The 14,970-nt window shown below is 38.0% G+C and overlaps 1 protein-coding gene across 1 annotated transcript in view; it reads right to left on the reverse strand.

The window, feature by feature from the left end:
• Nucleotides 1-14,456, reverse strand: part of LOC134573760 (interleukin-13 receptor subunit alpha-1-like) — a 77,334-nt gene extending 62,878 nt beyond the window's left edge. Inside the window, exons 1-2 of the mRNA XM_063433538.1 lie at nucleotides 14,113-14,456; nucleotides 287-414 (exon numbers count right to left, since the gene is read on the reverse strand). Coding sequence (XP_063289608.1) covers nucleotides 287-414; nucleotides 14,113-14,197 — 213 coding nt within the window. The 5' untranslated portion in view covers nucleotides 14,198-14,456. The remainder of the gene's footprint in view (nucleotides 1-286; nucleotides 415-14,112) is intronic.
• Nucleotides 14,457-14,970: the final 514 nt, after the last annotated feature.

Raw genomic sequence — 14,970 nt, forward strand, 5'->3', positions numbered from 1 at the left:
AAACTACTTAATATTTGATACACATTATTGCAGATGGACAAGGCACATAAGAGTAAGGGCGTGAGGAGCTGGTCCTTCTTCACATTGTGTTGGAAGGGGGTGACTAAGGACATTTTGGTTTGGATGATCGATCGGTATACAGTGTTAACTGTTTCTTATATACATATATAAAATAACAGACAGTTGAAATGACATGCATTACACATTGGCTACAACCACAAACATATAAATATTGTATGTATATTAGAAATAAATTAAAAGCATAGTAAAGAAAAGCAAAACTTACATTTGGCTTACTAATTGCACGGTTGTACTTTACTTCACAAACAGGATTGATGTTATTTGACTCCCATTCCCAGTGTAGAGTAAACATATTCATTTTTAAGGTAACATTGGTTGGGGTAGGGAGAAGTTCTATTGAAAGAAAAAAATAAATCAATGAATCCTATCACAAACATTTGTTTTATAAACAAAACATTGTGACATTCATGGTACTCAGATTTAATGATAGCTGTGTGAACAAACATTGGTTTCTATAATATTGGCCCATGTCCCGACACCTTCACAAATTAAACATGTGAAGTGGGATTGATGAAAAAATGGGAATTCTATTGGGTATACAAATCGGATGCAGTTTATCCCAATAATATGAATGAGGATAGAGCCTTTTCCTGTTTTTGAATGTAGTGCAGTCTTTCATTTGTCTATTTCCCCTTTTCGGATTCTTGGTTTATCTTCTCCATTTAATTGTTTTTAATGTTTTGTAGGTGTTTATTATGTACAACTGTATTCTAGAATCTATGCAATATCATCCTTTCTAGTGATGTTATGTTTCATTTTAAGATGATGCAATGATGGTTCAATTTTAATAAGAATCGCTCTGGGGGGGATGTATTGTTCGAAAATCAACATAATTAACAACTTAAAAATTTATTGGGAATAAACTTTATATGTGAGTATTTTTTAAACATTCCCTGATCTAATGGGTTATTCATATTGAGGACATTTATGTAATATTATGCTTGTATGTTCTATTTTATTTTTAATTCGTTCTGTATGTATTTTGCTGAACATACATTTCTGCATATATAAGAGGCAATAGTCCTAATGATGTATTGGTATACGTAGGTAGGAGTTAAATACAATTGAAAACTTTAATTTCCATATGGTGATGACTAATTGATTACAACGATTTGTAGTCTTGAGAAATTTCCTATTTGATAGGTTTATTTGCACTGATGGAGTAAGTGTGATGTGCATACTTTTTTATTTTTCCTATGTTTAGGAGTTAAAATACCTTTAATTTAGGAATAGATATTTTTCTTTTGGAGCAAGGTATCATGTGATGTTTGAACTCAATATGGATACATTGTGTTGCTTATTAAAGGTACACTGCAGGCAATATAACAACCTCAGCTAATTGTGTGCCCACATATGTTGTCACCTGGCCACTTATTATGTCTGCCTACCAGAAAATATTTGATGAAAGTTGTGGGCACTTTGTTCCAAAATAGAGTTAAATAAATGCTTATTAAATATTGAAGATAAGTAAATAAAATATAATAAAAACTGGAAAATTTAAAAAAAATGTAAGTAAAATCCTCCACAAAAAGAAAAATGTTGGTGCAACAAATAGAAAAAAATTGCAAAATGAATAGAGACAAAAGAGGAACAAATATAAGCAACACTCTTTTAATGACCCCCAGAGTTTCCTGCACAATAAATAAAGCAAGCATCATGATTACTCAATGGTTATTATGCCCCTGTATGCCAGAGACTAAGTATGTCTTTCTAAGCCCATATTGGTATACTCACAATGTATATGATTGCTACCTGAAGGGTAAACAGCAGCTGCCACAATAACCGATACAATACGAGAAAATAGAAAAGACTGGAGATTGCAAGCCTCCACTCAGGTTCAACTATAATACTATAATAAAGATAATAATAATCTTAGTCTTAAACAAATAAAATGACATTTTAGAGTCTCTATATTATTATTTTGAAATAGAATGGTTCTCATTTTATTGATCTAAAAAGAATGAAAAGCTGAGTGTATCCCCCCTTGCAGTTTCAACAGGTGCTAGAGTGCAAAACAAATGCTGTATTTATAGTACATTCAGAGAGTATTCAGACCTTCTCATTTTTTTTTATACGTTTTGCAGGCTTATGTTGCAATTGTTTACATTTTTTTTGCAACAGTGTACACTCAATACCTCACGATGACAAAGTAAAAACAGGTTTTTGACACACATTCGAAAAGGAAAAAAAATATCATATTGACATAAGTATTTAGATCTTTCACTATGACACTTCAGATTTAGCTTGGATGCATGCCATATATCTGGATCGTCTTTGAGATATAAGCTATAAATGCACATCATATCAAATATCAAGCCAATCAAAGGAACTGCCTTCAGAGCTCAGACACAGGATTGTGTTGAGGCACAAAGATACAAACAAATGTAGCTGTATTGAACGTTCCCAAAAGCTTAGTGACCTCCATGATTCAAATGGGAGAGGTTTGGAATAACCAGGACTCTTCCTAAAGAGAAGGGAAGAGAAGAGCCTTGGTTCAAGAAGTGACCAAGAACCTTATGGACACCCTGGGGGGAGCTCCAGAGATCATGTGTGGAGATGAGTGAAATTTGCAACCATCACTGCAACATCCACCCATCACTGCAACATCCACCCATCACTGCAACACTCCGAACATTTCTGAATCACTTCACCAATTTGGCCTTTATGGCAGACAGGCAAGATGGAAGCCTCGCCTGACTGCAAAACACATGAAAGCCTGCTTGGAATTAGCAAAGAAGCAGCTAAAGGACTCTTAGACCGTGAGAAATAAGATTCTCAGGTTTGATGAAATGAAGATCGAACTGTTTGGCCTCAATTCAAAGCGTCATGTCTGGTGGAAACCAGGCGCTGCTCGTTTTTTTTTTCTCTTTAATTTAGTTTTTTATAACTTAATTATTTAAAATATCTGAATGCAATATGTATGAATATAAATGCAAAGTAGGAGTAAGTAGATTCTAAATATTTTTTTTTTATTCTTTATTTTTGTAGTGAATAAGCTTTGAACAGATGCATGTGAGGTACCCCAAAGGCAATCCTCCAGCTGATAATTAACAGTTGAACATAGAGGTACATGGTAGATCTAGCACATTTTTTTTATATAGGGATAGGATGGGTGCTAAACAATATATGTTTTCGTCACTTAGGGTGCTTAGGTATTCTCATAACACAATGCAACAGCGCTTTACTATCTAGTTATGAAATTATTATGCTGTGTCAAGAGCTAATATGTGCATATAAGCTAAGTGTAGAATTAAGGATGAGTTTACAACATTTTCAGGTACATGCATATAGACTATGTGCTGCAGGATTGAGAAATGTAGTGCTGTATGCTTGCTAATTCCATGCTAATGGCAGGTAAGTGCCTATATCCAATTATACATTGCAGCTTTATAGTTTATACCGAGCTTACTATTTGCCACACTATGCTTAAAGGACCATGCTTACATAGTTTGAGTTGCGAATGTATTATAAGCCTGCAAAGTTAAGGCAAAGACAGGGAAAAACATAGTGAAGCAGGAACACATCGCTAGCTATATTAACAGGCTAGTGCTTTGAAATTATAACGCTATTTTCAGGTTATGTCTAGGTCACTTTAGTGGAATTTCACCCTGGTTAATCTGCCCAGTGGAGAGGGCTGCCATCATGGTGGTCCCGAGACCTCACAGACAGGGGGAGTCCCGCCACTACCTGATACCTGCTCTGCTGTTTCTGAGTAGCTGGGAGTGAGTGTCCATCAGAGCAGGCATCAGGGCACAGTCCCTCCATGTTGTGCATTGGGTTGCTTGCTGGGATCTCTTGGGTTTCCGATGTAGCTTGTTGCGCTTGCCTCTCTTGTTCATCCGGGAGCTGGTGACCGCCATTGTAGAGGGTTTGGTGACGGCTGCTCGGGTATGCTGGTTTCTGTGTCGCCTCAGTGCAAGCTGGTTGGGAGTAAGAGGTCGGGTGGTGTGCTGGGGTTTCTCGCTTGCCGGTAGGCTCAGTCCTTCCAGGCGGGAATGTTGGTGTTCGGTGTAGTAGCGCCATCCCCTCGGTGCAGCCACTGTCGCCGCTGGTTTGGATGGCTGCGAGGGTAGGCGAGAGTTGTCCCGCCTCCCTGTATGGCAGGGTCGGAAGGCAGGAGCTGCGATGGTAATTGTGAGCGCGGGGAGAGAGCTGGTCTTCCCCTTGCCTCCCGCGCACATGGTGCCCGCCATCTTGGGCGCAGCTGTCGGGCTCTCCGACAAAGTCTGCGGCAGCTCGGTCAGGGCCACAGTGTGAGGACCGGGATCACCCCCAGCGGTCCAAAGGGGGGGGGGCAGGGCTGGGTCCGCTCGGGTTCATGCCTCTGGCTGGGTGCTGTGTTGCAGGATAGTGGGGATGCGGTCGTCAGCCCCACTCACCGCCGGAGAAGGCCTCTGTTGGGGTAACAAAAATTTCTCCTCCAGGGGACTGAAGCTCGGTGAGCCAGCCTCTCCCTGGATCCAGTATTCTCCTTGCTTTGGGCACCATTGCTGTCGGTCTGCTTTGAAGTTAGAAGGCATGGTGGATTAGCGTTTTGTTGCAGGAGCTTCCCTAGCTTGCGACCGTCCAGCTCGGCGGTCCAGCCCCGCCCCCGATTCTAAATATTTAACATTTTACATATTTTGAGCTCCTGTTTTTTTTTTTTTTTTTTAAGGAGCTTGTTAGAACACGTCTGTCAGGTTATGTTTCTCAATAGGTCTGTGGGATTGCTGTCGGTGATATGAGCATATTGTAATGCATCTAACTGCTGTTACATATTAACTCCCAAATTGCCATAAAGTTATAGAACAGCTGTTAATATCCCAAGTTAGGACATATTAAAAGCTGTTTGGTATTTGTTTTGTTGTTTGTTTGTTTCTTGGTTTATTTATCTATTTATTTATTATTAACATTTATATAGCGCCAACAGATTCCTCAGTGCCTGGCAGTTTTAATGTGAAGATATATAACTGCAAATAAGGTTTCTTGCCTGTATTATTTATTTATTTACAGGCTTATTTACTAAAAGTGAGAATTCAAAATGAATTTCAAATTTAAGATCAAAATAGCTGAACAGGAAACATTCTCTAAAACAGCTGTGGTCTCAGATTAGCTACTCTGGCCTTAAATTTTAAACTCACTTTGAATACTTTAGTGAGTAACCCTGTTAGATTTATCTCATAAAACGTCCAAAAGTCGCATAATAAAAATTGCGATCTGGGTTCTTTTTGCTTTGAATTGTCCTGAGTTGCTCTTGTAAGTTGGCTTCAAAAATTGCAGCAATTCCCCCCAGCATTAAAAATAAAGAATCATTATTGCATTATTTTAACATTTTTCAAACTACATTTACCCCAGTAAATTTAAATAATGCTTACTAGAGAGAATAAAAAGATAAAGTAAACATAATGACATCTCTTTAACTGACTTTTCTTCTTTATATAAAATATTAAAAAAGGAACATACCTTTGCCACAAAAAAAGTGACTGTGTTTAAGTAAAAAAAAGGAATGTGACCTTTCCACTTTCAAAAATTACCGTATATACTCGAGTATAAGACGCGTTTTTCAGCACATTTTTTGTGCTGAAAAACCCCCACTCATCTTATACTCGAGTGAGGGTCTGTATTATGGCAACTTACATTGCCATAATACAGACAGGACCGCCGGGCTCATTACAAACCCGGCGGTGCTGTTGGGGGCTGCTAGCGAGCTGTAACTTACCTTCACAGCAGCTCCTGTCAGCTCCCTTCTCTCTCCTCTGGTCAGCTCCCACTGCAAGTCTCGCGAGAGCCGCGGGGTCAGAGCGTTGCCACGGGTTACCGTGGCAGCGCTCCGCGCGGCTCTCACACCGCGAGGCTTGCAGTGAAGCTGACCGGAGGAGAGAGAAGGATATAAGGAGCTGGAAGCACACCTACAATCAACGGGCATTTTGCAGGCCCCACCGGCGAGCGGAACAGGACTGTCCCACCTGAACCCGGCCACCATTCGGGAATTCACCCCGAGAGGGCAACGAGGTGCCTCATCAAATGGCTCACTCACCTGAGAGACTCATAGAGACTTGTGTGTTCCACCACTTAAAAAAAAAAAAACAACCACAGTTAGAGAATGTTTTCGTTTTATCTGTATTACTGTTCTTTATTTACGTTTTGTTGTGTTTTCTCCCTTATTTTACTTTTCATTTCCTTTACTAATGTGCAACTGGTACTACAAATGCAAAGCCTAATAGCCTTCTAGGTGATCGACCAAAACGGTACCACAAGTGAGAAACTAACACACATATAGAGAGGACGCACTGACACTTGTTAAATGACGGCCTGCTTACCGCACGGCCGAGTAACCACCGCCGCTCACAAAACACTATTAACCCCCCCCTCCTTCTGGGGAACCAACATTACACTGCCAAACACGTAGTCAAGTAGAAGGAGGTATAACTCCATCCTAGGTAACATTATGCTGACTCCCCATTCTTACCATACCCATAAGGGGCTTCACATTTGAGATCACCTAACTTTGGATAGTATAATGTCCTAAAAATATAAAATGTGCTATGTTTTTCTTTGAATGCCAATTATTGTTTAATATTGTTGACTGCTACGTTAGCAATTGCTGTTGGGGCATTGCTCACTTACTTGTACTCTAAACGCACAATTAAATAAAGAATAAAAAAAAAAAAAAAGTTAAATATAATATATAAAAAAATAATAATTTAAAATAAAATAAAAATAATAATTAAAAAAAAAATGCCCACCCCCCACCAAGGCTCTGCATCAGACACACAAACACACTCTGCATCACACACACACACTACATTCATACACACACACTGCATTTATACACACACTACACACACTATATTATATACACACACTACACACACTGCATTCATATACACACTGCATTCATACACACACACACTGCACTAATACACACACACACTGCACTAATACACACACACTGCATTCATACACACACACACTGCACTCATACACACACACTGCACTCATACACACACACACACCGCATTCATACAAACACACACACACTGCATTCATTATATACATACACTGTAAATAAATATTCAATTAATATAATTTTTGGGGGGATATAATTTTATTTAGAAATTTACCAGTAGCTGCTGCATTTCCCACCTTAGTCTTATACTCGAGTCAATACGTTTTCCCAGTTTTTGGGGGTAAAATTAGGGGTCTCGACTTATATTCAGGTCGACTTATACTCGAGTATATACGGTATGCAATGAATTGAGCTGTTAGTCCTTAAATTTAAAATAATAACGCAATATATGTGGTCATTCCTCAATCATTTGACCCATTCAAACATTTTTAAGCAGATGCCTAATGTTTTATTTAAACATAACAAAGTCATAGCATACACTCGATACAGAACAAAATCCCTAGAGCAGTAAATAAAGCATAAATTTAACAAGTGTAACTCAACAGTGGCCTGTGGTGTTTTGTTTTATGTTGTACTAAAAAACTGGTAGTATTATGTGGTGAGCTGACAACTGAGCTGCAAATTTATTTCAATAACATGCTTATCTTATCTTATTTGTTTTATATAGCTTTTGTGTTTAGTCTTTAGCAACTTAGAGTTTTTATTGTAATAAAAGGGGGGAGTGGAAGGGGTTGACAGGTGACAGAAATACTAGCAGCTTCAAACTAGAGTTACATTTAATGGTCCCTTACATATTGAATAAATCCCTACGAAATCATCCCTATACTATGACCTAAGTACAATTCTAAACTCCAATATGTTTTATAATTCATATGGTGATCCCTAATCTTTGGTGGAATTGGCATGAATTTATATTTATATATTTCTAACCATGAACCATGCTGTATTAACCCTTAAAGGGACACTATAGGCACCCAAACCACTTCAGTTCATTGAAGTGGTCTGGGTGCACTGTCCCAGGTCCCTTAACCCTGCAATGGTAATTGTTGCAGTTTTCGATCAACTGCAATAATTACCTGCCAGAGTTAACTCCACCTCTAGTGGCTGTCTACCAGACAACCACTAGAATGACTTCTGGGTGGTTAGGCAACGTTTCATCGCCTAACTGTCACTGGACGTCCTTATGATTTGCATCAAGCATTACCCGGAACCTAATAAAAAAGCATTATAAAATGCTTTCCAATGGAGTTGTACTAATGTGAGCTTGGCCCTCCACGCTTATGCGCATTAGGTGGAGCAGAGGTGGAGCCTGCACCAGCAATGAGTGATATCATTGCTGGAATCAGGTAAGTGACAGAAGGTTTTTTTTACCATTCTGCACCATGGGGGAGGGGAAAGTGAGGCCACTGTCACATATTATTTAAGGTGTGGTGTGAATCCAATCACTGTAGGTTTTTTCCAGGTGGACCATGAAATTAAATGAAACCAAGTATTGCAAAGGTTAACTCTTTAAGGGCTGATCTGTATATAAATAATGCAATATGGCCCATCCAAAACCTGAAATCAGTATGGAAGAGTGAGCTCTGAGCATTGCACAGAGACATACAGTATCTCACAAAAGTGAGTACACCCCTCACATTTTTGTTAATATTTTATTAAATATTTTTATGTGACAACACTGAAGAAATTATACTTTGCTACAATGCAAAGTAGTAAGTGTACAGCCTGTATAACAGTGTAAATTTGCTGTCCTCTCAAAATAACTCAACACACAGCCATTAATGTCTAAACCGTTGGCAACAAAAGTGAGTACACCCCTAAATGGAAATGCCCAAATTGGGCCCAACTAGCCATTTTCCCTCCCCGGTTTCATGTGACTCGCTAGTGTTACAAAGTCTCAGGTGTGAATGGGGAGCAGGTGTGTTTAATTTGGTGTTATCGCTCTCACACTTTCTCATACTGGTCACTGGAAGTTCAACATGGCACCTCATGGCAAAGAACTCTCTGAGGATCTGAAAAAATGAATGGCTGTTCTACATAAAGATGGCCTAGGCTATAAGAAGATTGCCAAGACCTTGAAACCTAGCAGCAGCAGCACGGTGGGCAAGACCATACAGCAGTTTCACAGGACAGGTTCCACTCAGAACAGGCCTCGACATGGTCGACCAAAGAAGTTGAGTGCACGTGCTTAGCATCATATCCAGGGGTTGTCTTTGGGAAATAAACGTATGAGTGTTGCCAGCATTGCTGCAGAGGTTGAAGGGGTAGGGTGTGCCGGTCAGTGCTCAGACCATACGCCGCACACTCATCAAATTGGTCTGTGTGGCTGTCACAGAAGGAAGCTGATAGATGATGCACAATAAAGCCCACAGACAGTTTGCTGAAGACAAGCGGACTAAGGACATGGATTACTGGATCCATGTCCTGTGATCTGATGAGACCAAGATACACTTATTTGTTTCAGATGGTGTGAACTGTGTGTGGTGGCAACCAGGTGAGGAGTACAAAGACAAGTGTGTCTTGCCTACAGTCAAGCATGGTGGTGGGAGTGTCATGGTCTGTGCCTGCATGAGTGCTGCCGGCACTGGGGAGCTACAGTTTATTGAGGGAACCATGATTGCCAACATGTGCTGTGACATACTGAAGCAGAGCATGATCCCCTCCCTTCTGGGACTGGGCTGCAGAGCAGTATTCCAACATGATAATGACCCTACAAGACGACCACTGCCTTGCTAAAAAAGCTGCAGGTAAAGGTGATGTACTGGCCAAGCATGTCTCCAGAACTAAACCTTACTGAGCATCTGTGGGGCATCCTCAAATGGAAGGTGGGGGAGCGCAAGGTCTCTAGCATCTAAAAGTTCCGTGATGTTGTCATGGAGGAGTGGAAGAGGACTCCAGGGGCAACCTGTGATGCTCTGGTGAACTCCATTCCCATGAGGGTTAAGGCAGTGCTGAAAAATAATAGTGGTCACACAAAATATTGACACTTTGGGCCCAATTTGGACATTTGCACTTAAGGGTGTACTCACTTTTGTTGCCAACAGTTTAAACATTAATGGCTGTGTGTTGAGATATTTTGAGGGGACAGCAAATTTACACTGTTATACAGGCTGTACACTTACTACTTTACATTGTAGCAGAGTGTCATTTCTTCAGTGTTGTCACATGAAAATATATAATAAAATATTTACAAAAATGTGAGGGGTGTACTCACTTTTGTGAGATACTGTATATACCTACTAAATATGCAGAATTAGCTATATTATGTATTAACATGATTGGTGCTAATTGTCCACATGAATGATAATCTTAGATACCAAAATAATCCTGTTTACATAAGAATGGAGATATAAAAATGAATTAAAACCAGCTAGAACAAGGCTAAAACAAGGCTAGAACAGTTATTTAATCAATTATTATCTGACTATTACCACATATTCACTAAAGTGAGAATTCAAGGTGAATTCAAATTTAAGGCCAGACTAGCTAAATGGAAGGTAGAGCAGACTTAAAATCAATTTAAATTCATCTCAAATTCTCTCTTTAGTGAATAATCCTAAGAGATTCGGCATAGCATCTTCATAGAATGCAGTTTCTTGTTAGCAAAATGGAGTTTGCATTGTTAGTAAGCATAACAGCTGATAAGTTCTATAACTGCATACATTAATCATTACAGACATGTTATTTATCTCTCAATATTACAGTTGACTTGGGGCTATTTAAGACCAGAGAACCTGAACTGAAAGCGTAGCTGACTTAGAGAATGTTTGCAGTTCGGCTAGTTTGACCTTGAATTTGAAATTCATTTTGACTTCTCACTTTGTTCAATAACCCTGTTAGCAACCCATTCTCGGTACACCATAAGTCATTGCTTAGTAATAGTTCCAACCTGATATCATCAATATTTACAAATGTATCAACGAAGATAACACACATTGCTTTTGGGCCTAAATTGAATATATGCCAATATAATGTAATTATGTAGAAGAAAAAAAATTAAATAACTCAAATTTAAACAAACCATTGATGTCGCTATCAAGTCTGAAGGAAGATGTTGGTATAGATTGTGTTTGTATCGTAATTGTAAAGTGGCCCTAAAAACATTAAGCCATTGTTTAGTAGAAAATAATGGGGGATGTTAGTGCAACTGTTAGTGCATTCTGTTTCCAATTAATAAAGCCTAATATGACCCCAAACTAATCATCTACATATGTACTAATAAAATATTTAACTGAACAGAACTACCTGCCCGGGCACTTTAACTACTCTATGGCACTAGGGGTCCAAAATGCCATTACACATTTTTACAAGAAATGTATCTCTATGTGGCATCGACTTCCAGAAATATACAATTCTAAAAAATGTATATAATATGTTTAAAAACTTGCACATTTAATGAATTTCTCTATTAGTATCAGAAAACTGGAAAATGTGTGTGTGTGTGTGTGTGTGTGTGCACGTGCACATTTTTAAATTCACAGTCAGATAACAATAATTACATCACCGCTCTAATCATAAGTGGTCTCTGTAACTCTTGACGAAAAATTTGTTTTTCATAAAATACTTCAGTACAATTCAGGGAAATAATTATCTTCAAAACAAAATTAGTTATAACTAGCCATTGTTAGCAATAGTCCCAGACGGGTATTTCTTTCTCCTTTCTGCCGTGTGATATGTACATCTAATAAATTCCTTGCACGGTTATATGTTATGTACAGATTTAGATACATGTTCACTTACACAATTGTTTTCTTTTTTTACATTGGTGATAAATTCAGTTTTCTTTAATAATTTATTCACATTTAGGCTAAAAGGTATACTCACCAAACAATTAATGGTACGGAATCGAAAAGCAAATTGCATAATTTATGCTAAAATTGACAAACTTTTAGGGTTATTTACTAAATTACATAGTATTACATAGTGACATAGCTGAAAAGAGATTTGCATCCGTCAAGTTCAGCCTTCCTCACATATATTTTTGCTGTTGATCCAAAAGAACGCAATAAACCTAGTCTGTACCGCTACCAATTTTGCAACAAATTAGGAAAAAATTCCTTCTTGACCACAAAATAGCAGTCAGATGTCTCCTTGGATCAAGCAGCTGTTACCCCACTAATTATAAATTATATCCCTGTATGTTATGCTTTTGCAAGTATTTATCCAATTGCAGTTTAAACATCTGTATGGACTTTGACAAAACCACCTCTTCAGGCAGAGAATTCCATATCCTTATTGCTCTTATTGTAAAAAAAGTTTTCTTTGCCTTAGATGAAATCTCCTTTCTTCCAGCCTAAATGTGTGACCTCGTGTCCTATGTGAAAATTGAAAATGACCAGGAATTCACATTTAAGGCTATAATAGCCAAACTGAATATGGAATTTACTTGGAGAAATGTTCTTATTCTGCAATTTGTTCTGCATTTTGAAATACCTTTTCAATTCACATTGAATTTGTGGAAATTGTCACTTTACTAAATAACCCTGTTTGACTTGAGCTGTGTTGAAGAATTTTTCCAAATGAGCTATTTTTTGCCTCCATTTTGCAAATAATGTTTCAATTCTCTTCAACTAATTGTTTAGTGAAGAAACATTATTTTTTTTGTTATCGTTTTAATTCCTGAATAAATTTGCTATCATAAACTGTTATCTGCTACTCCGTACATTGCTAAGCAACAATGCTAAACATACACCAGACATTGAAACAAACATCCTGTAGAGAAACTGGATAAAAATATTGTGCCTTGTGTTTTTCCCCTTCAGAATGTCATGATGGTTACTTTCGAGGAGTTGCAGAGATATCTGGAAGCACTGAGCAGGACTATGACTAATTACTGTGGTATTACTAAGTGCTGCTGTTTTTTTACAACATATCAAGAGTTTAACTTCTTTCAACACCATTCTAATGTGTTACAAACAGTGTAGGAAACATAACCAGCGCTCTGAAGCTTCTGTCTTTCTTTCTTGATGGTTGTCAAATAATATTTTGTGACACTTTTAACCCAATATAGCTAGAGCAACAAAACGTTGTCACCATAAAAAAATAATGACAATAAACAGACTGCTTTATGTATTCCATTACATGTATCTGCATGTACAGACAGAAATTATGATGTACATTGTATGATTCATGGCATTATAAAAAGGGAGCATTTTAAACTGTAAAATCTTAAAACGTAGCGTAAAAACGTAAAATTGTAGCACATTTATAAGAAGATTTTACAAACCAAATACAGTTTAAAAATCCAAGCATGCATATGGCATAGAGTTAGACCACCTGTTTTATCCCAAACTGAATATTCTGAGGAGTCCTTTATTAGGCTAACTGGGTTGATTGGGGGTTGCTAAAAGATGTCTATGTTTCTTTGGGACTTCTATGAATTCTGTAAGCTATGAAAGTGCTGCCCAGCAATTTGTGAAAGTCATAAGTCTATGATTGCAAATTAATTCATTAATCACAGCAGTTGGTTTAGAAAGTCCCCTGTAAAACAATAGCAAATAATTATATTCCTAATTTTTTTTTTTTTCATTTAGTTCCAGAGTAATTATTGAGACATTGGGGGGTGAATAGTGTCCCTGACTTTAATATCTGTTTGGCAAGTTGATAGTGAAATTTATTAAATCTGTTGCTTTTTTTTTGCGCCTATCATTTCTGAATATACGCCATTTTTCTTAGCGACGCAACAGATTTCTCAATTTTTTGCCACTTTCTCTGGCAGAAAAGCATTTTTATTCTTTTCCCTTTTTTCGACACTCTAAATTTGAAATGGAAAATGATGCACAAACTCGAGTGATTTACTGTACAGAACACCGTCACTTTTTAGATCGCTTTTACAGCACTTTAATAAATATGATTAAAAATAATGACACGATTTTACTGGCAAGTTTCATAACACTTTGCTAAATATCCCCCATTATATCGTTTGTGATGTCACATCTGCGCAAACAGACCACGTAACATTTGATTTCAATATACTCTTACTCCTGCAGTAGTAAGGGCTGGCTAAAGGTCAGGGGAAACACAGTTTGCAAACATCTAGGTGATCTGTAACTATAGGATATGTATTACACCTTCAGTTTTTATTTTCTTATTCGCCATAAAACAAGAAATGTTTCACAAACAATAAATGACGTTGTACTCACCGCCCTGGGTTGACCCAGCAGTTAAAATCGTAGACAGCCAAATGCCTAAGACAAAGTGATCGAGCCAGCTATTCTTGCTCCCCATGCCTGCTTGCTGATTTGTACAATCCAAATCAGTGTCTCAGGTGGTTTTCTATATATCTCTTTACATAAAGCCAATGTCGGATTGTTCGCTACCTGTCTTTGTTTCTGTCAACAAACGTCTGTTGTCATACACGTTACTGAAGTATCCAGTGCTGTGTTATTTGTTGGTACCATACAAATAATTGTCAATAATTTCACAGAGCAGTTTAATTCCGAAACAAGAAGCAGCGTGAGACGTCACCCTGACACACACTCCAGCGTTTTGCATTGTAGAAATATAAAATCCTTTTCCCAGAAAATACACACCCTGTCTTTCTACACACTGCCCTCCCCTCCAGCCACTTAATTCTCCTCCCACACACCAACAGAATCGTTCCTGTCCTGAAACATGTGGTGATACTTTACAGCCGTATCTCAGAGAGCTCTGACTGTCACTGCAAAATGATAACATGCTCTGGGGAATGATTATAAAAGTCAAAACCAGTGGGTTTTTTTTTTTTAGTTCACATGCTCTGTTTACATACTTTTACAATTTAGCTGTAAGGGAAAACTTCAATCTAGCACATGTGTTTTTAGTAAAAAAAAACATCTTTTCAAGTCTTATGTTTGCACTTAAATGTTTTGTAATGTTAATATATTTAATTGTTGCTCAAATCAACATAGTTTTAGCCCCTGAAGCTCTTTGCATGTCCATTATGTGATTAGCCTGACCGCCTAACTGAGCAGAAGCAGGGTACAAGAGCTCCTGCTTAACGGGCAGAGAAAAGGACATAT

Source organism: Pelobates fuscus, chromosome 9, assembly GCF_036172605.1.
Source record: "Pelobates fuscus isolate aPelFus1 chromosome 9, aPelFus1.pri, whole genome shotgun sequence".
Taxonomy (NCBI): domain Eukaryota; kingdom Metazoa; phylum Chordata; class Amphibia; order Anura; family Pelobatidae; genus Pelobates; species Pelobates fuscus.